At 38.2% G+C, this 4,639-nt stretch overlaps 1 protein-coding gene across 1 annotated transcript; it reads left to right on the top strand.

Moving 5' to 3' along the window:
• Positions 1 to 728: 728 nt before the first annotated feature.
• Positions 729 to 3,394, top strand: LOC147627116 (protein NUCLEAR FUSION DEFECTIVE 4-like). Its single transcript, XM_086815696.1, has one exon. It carries the CDS (start codon positions 1,012 to 1,014, stop codon positions 3,058 to 3,060), a length of 2,049 nt encoding a protein of 682 aa, XP_086671822.1. The 5' UTR covers positions 729 to 1,011; the 3' UTR covers positions 3,061 to 3,394.
• Positions 3,395 to 4,639: the final 1,245 nt, after the last annotated feature.

The following is a 4,639-nucleotide window of genomic DNA, read 5'->3' as shown; positions in this document are numbered from 1 at the left end:
GTATGCATGCATACATATACATATATACATACATATATATATGTATATATACTATACGTATGGAAGTATGTACACATGAATACATACTTCCACACATATGATATATACACAAATATATATATATATATATATGTATGTATATATATATATATATATATATATATATATATATATATATATACCATACATATGGAAGTATGTATGTATACATACTTCCATACATATGGTATATACCATACGTATGATATATATCATACATACCATACGTATGATATATATACATATATATGTATATGTATATATATAACATAAGTATGAAAATATGTACACATGCATACATACTTCCATACATATGGTATATAAATAAATACATATATATGTATATATATATGCTATATAAGTATGGAAGTATGTATGCATACATACATATGTATCAAAGTATGTAGATACACACACATACTTCCATACGTATGATATACATATGGAAGTATGTATGTATATATATACATACTCCCATACTTATGGTATATACATATATATATATATATATATATATATATATATATATAACACTTGTCTCCTTCCCAGTGATTGGGATGAATGTTTCATGCCCCATCATAGACAAGTGTAAGTTGGAAAGACCCTACCTTGACTTTTTTTTTGTGACATAAAGCGAGCCTACTCTCCACCTACAAATATATGGACACCCAAGGCAAACAATTCCTAAGCCGTGAGTCCAGTTCTTAGGCCTAGACTAATTAATATCTGCTAAAAACCCACAACACATTACTAAGTCAGCGTCAAAGTTGAGCTAATATCTATTAATACATCACAGCACAGTGGTTAATACATCACAGCACAGTGGCACACCCACTTTTGACGTTGGCAAGCTGATCTTAAATCTCTGCTGATATTTCAAAATCTATGCTGGATTTAAGCTTCATATGTACCTTTTGCATCCAACTCAGGAGTAAATTTACATTACACGGCTTGGCCAATTAAAAGCTAAACATGGAGCACAAAATTACCTCTCGGCAGTTCCTCCTGCAGCTCATCAAAGGTCGATGGATGGTGATGGTGGTATCCTTCTACATTTTATCATTTTCTGGTGCTACTTACATCTTTGGAATATACTCCGGGGCCATTAAATCATCATTGCATTATGATCAGGAAACCATCGACACCCTTAGCTTTTTCAAAGATCTAGGGGCCAATGTTGGTATAATCTCTGGTTTGATGAATGAAGTCTTCCCTGCATGGACTGTGCTTGCTCTAGGCGCAGGCATGAACCTGTTTGGCTACCTCATGATATGGCTGGCTGTCACACATAAAATTGCCCGCCCTCCTGTGTGGCAAATGTATCTTTACCTCTGCATAGGAGCTAACTCTCAAACCTTTGCCAACACTGGTGTGCTGGTGACTTGTGTGAAAAACTTCCCACAGAGTAGAGGAGTAGTGTTGGGGCTTGTCAAGGGTAGCGTTGGGCTTAGTGGTGCAATCTTCACACAAGTCTATCATGCAATCTATGGCCAAGATACAAGTGGAGTGATTCTTCTTATAGGCTGGTTGCCATCTCTTGTTACTCTCCTCTTCATGTTCATTGTCCGACCCATGAAGCCAGAGATGGACAAAAGAGAAGGCAAACACTTCTTCTCTTTTCTCTACTTGGCCTTGCTACTTGCAGGTTTCTTAATGCTCATCATTGTAGTGGAGAATTTGGTGCACTTGTCTTCAATGACTTACCAGGCTATGGGAGCTATTACCTTGCTCTTAGTCGCATTCAATGTGGTGGTTGCTGTCCGGGCAGAGCATGAAAAATTTGTGCAAGATGCTCAGATAACTTCCCCCAATGGCAAACTGATTGAAATGTCTTCAACTTCCAAGAAGCAATTATTAGTGAAAAAAGAAGAAAATTCCCCTTCACCAGCTACTAATGGAGTGCATGATTATAATAAACTACCAGCCACTGCCCAAGCTGCAGTGCTCACTAACTCTTCTTCAAATCTGGCATCTCATGAGAACCACAGGATACTGTCTCAATTAAGTGATGGTGAGGGGAAGGATTTAACTGAGCATTCTGAACTTAGCCCAAATACTAGAATAGGGAACCCATCTCTAGCTTCACCTTCTAACAGAGATGATCCACAGCATGATAACAACATTAATGTTTCAGATAAACCTAAGCTCATTACAAGGTGTAAGTTGTTCTTCAGCAACTGGCCCAAGAGAGGGGATGATTTCACCATCCCACAGGCCATCTTAAGCATGGATATGTGGATACTCTTCATTGCAACAACCTGTGGAGTGGGAGCAACACTGACAGCAATAGACAACATGGGGCAGATAGGGGCATCATTAGGATATTCTTCAGTAAGCATAAGCACCTTTGTGGGACTGATAAGCATATGGAATTTCCTTGGTCGAATCATAGCAGGCTTTTTATCAGAGCTGCTCCTAAAGAAGTATCGTTTTCCAAGGACATTAATGCTCACAATTGTGCTAGGGTTTGCATGCATAGGCCACATTCTGATAGCCTTTCCGGCTCCGGGTACATTATACATTGCTTCTATATTAGTTGGTCTGTGCTTTGGAGCACAGTGGCCACTGCTTTTTGCAGTGATCTCTGAGCTATTTGGTCTCAAGTATTACGCCACCTTGTATAATGTGGGGGGGATAGCAAGCCCAGTGGGCTCTTATGTATTGAATGTGAGGGTGGCGGGCTATTTGTACGATAGAGAGGCAAGGAGGCAACAGGCGACGCTGCTGTCAAGCAGCGCTGCAGGCGGTGGCGGACCGGCGCAAGCGCCGGCTTTGAGTGGCGGCAGCTCGGATCTTACGTGCAATGGGCCGGAGTGCTTCCGGCTCACTTTCTTGATCATGACCATGGTGAGCGCTTTCGGGAGCCTGATTTCGTGCTTCTTGGTGATCCGGACGAGGAAGTTCTACAGCCAAGACATATACGCCAAGTTCCACGTGAAGACCGACGATGACCACCACCACCAAGAAGAAGAAACAAAGGACATTCATATCAATGGGGATAATACTACTTCGGCATCCTAAGCTATGTATCTAGAGTATAAAATGTTTCACATTGCTTCTCTTATCAAAACTTATTTTCTCTAAACACACACACACACACACACACTTCTCAAAGCCCCTTTTCTCTACCCCCCCCCCTCCTTTTCTCTTTTTCTTCTCGCTTTCTCCTGTGGGGCTTGCAATGTGTTGTAGCATGTACTATGTACTCTTTCAAAAAGAGACCCCAGTGTGTAGAACAGCAGTAACTTTGTTTTTTCTTTTCCTTGAGGACTTGCAGTGTGTACTATGTACTCTTAAAAAAGAGACACCCACTCAATTGTCCTCTAGTGCAGAACTAAAGTATACTTAGTTATGGTCCCTACGGTTTCTTGTGCATATCTCAATTACTTTGGAGCATTGTCTTTATTTTCATTCATTGTTGGAAGATACCTCTTTTTCAAGCACTACTTTGGTGGCTCCATTTTTTGTAATAGTAAGATAAATTGGCAAGGAAATTTTGTTATTTCTTCCAAAGTAATGTTTCATGCAATACCATAGGAGGGTTTTATGCTGATAAAACAACATTTTCATAAGCATAAGTGACTATATTGCATCTTTTAATAGATGCCAAAACTCTAGTGCAAACAAAAGTATACTTAGTTATAGTCTTGGTGATTTCTTTAGTTTTTACTACATATCTCGATTACTTTGGAGCATTGTCTTTATTTTCATTTGTTGTTGGAAAATACCTCTTCTTCAGGCACTACTTTATTGGCTCCATTTTTTGTAATCAAGATAAATTGGCAAGAAAATATTATTATTGCTTTAAAGTAATGTTTCATGTAATACTGTAGGTGGGTTTTATGCTGATAAAATTTTATTTTCATAAGCATAAGTGACTATATTGCATATTTTAACAGATGCCATGCACTTTTGGCAAAATCTAGGACCATGCTAGCTTTGAGTATGGCAATTGGCTTCTCTAGAGATAAAGTAGTATGATATCACTTGAGTGCACAAGACATGGTTTGTTTGAATATTGGTCTCGTTACATTATTTAAACCCCATCATGGATACATGTGTTTACACTAAAGGAAACTATATGAGTGAATTGTATACTGTTAGCTCAACGAATGGAGAAAGCTCAAATTGATTGAGAGTTTATGCACAAATGTGGTCTAGCACCATTCAATTCCGGAAAAATGACATGTTGGGAAACTTAATATCAACAAATAGCAATTAAGTATGTGGGCAATTTGATGATTACCATTTTTCAAGAATCTTTTCATCAAGTGGAAAGCAAGATTACCTCTAGAGATACTGAAAGATGTCTAATCTCAAAAAAAGACTATTTAAGTAGGCTTAAACATGAAGATAAATTGATGCCCACTTACAAAAATTGTTAGTACCATAACCATATAAAAATGTAACAAAAATCTAAAATTCTATATCACAAACAATCACTCACTCCACAAATAGCAACCATGTACCATCCCAAGTAGCCATGCATATTGCTTGGCTTTGTTTGTCAACTTCTTTCTATGTTCAATCACCTTTTATAATCAACTTCTCTCCCTACCTTTATAGCATATTTGGCATCTCCCTCCAATATTCAAGTGGT

Source organism: Cibotium barometz, chromosome 21 (genome assembly GCF_041138505.1).
Source record: "Cibotium barometz isolate CiBa-2024 chromosome 21, ASM4113850v1, whole genome shotgun sequence".
NCBI lineage: Eukaryota > Viridiplantae > Streptophyta > Polypodiopsida > Cyatheales > Cibotiaceae > Cibotium > Cibotium barometz.
The sequence above is the reverse complement of the archived record's forward strand: the minus strand, read 5'-3'. Positions and strand labels throughout refer to the sequence as shown.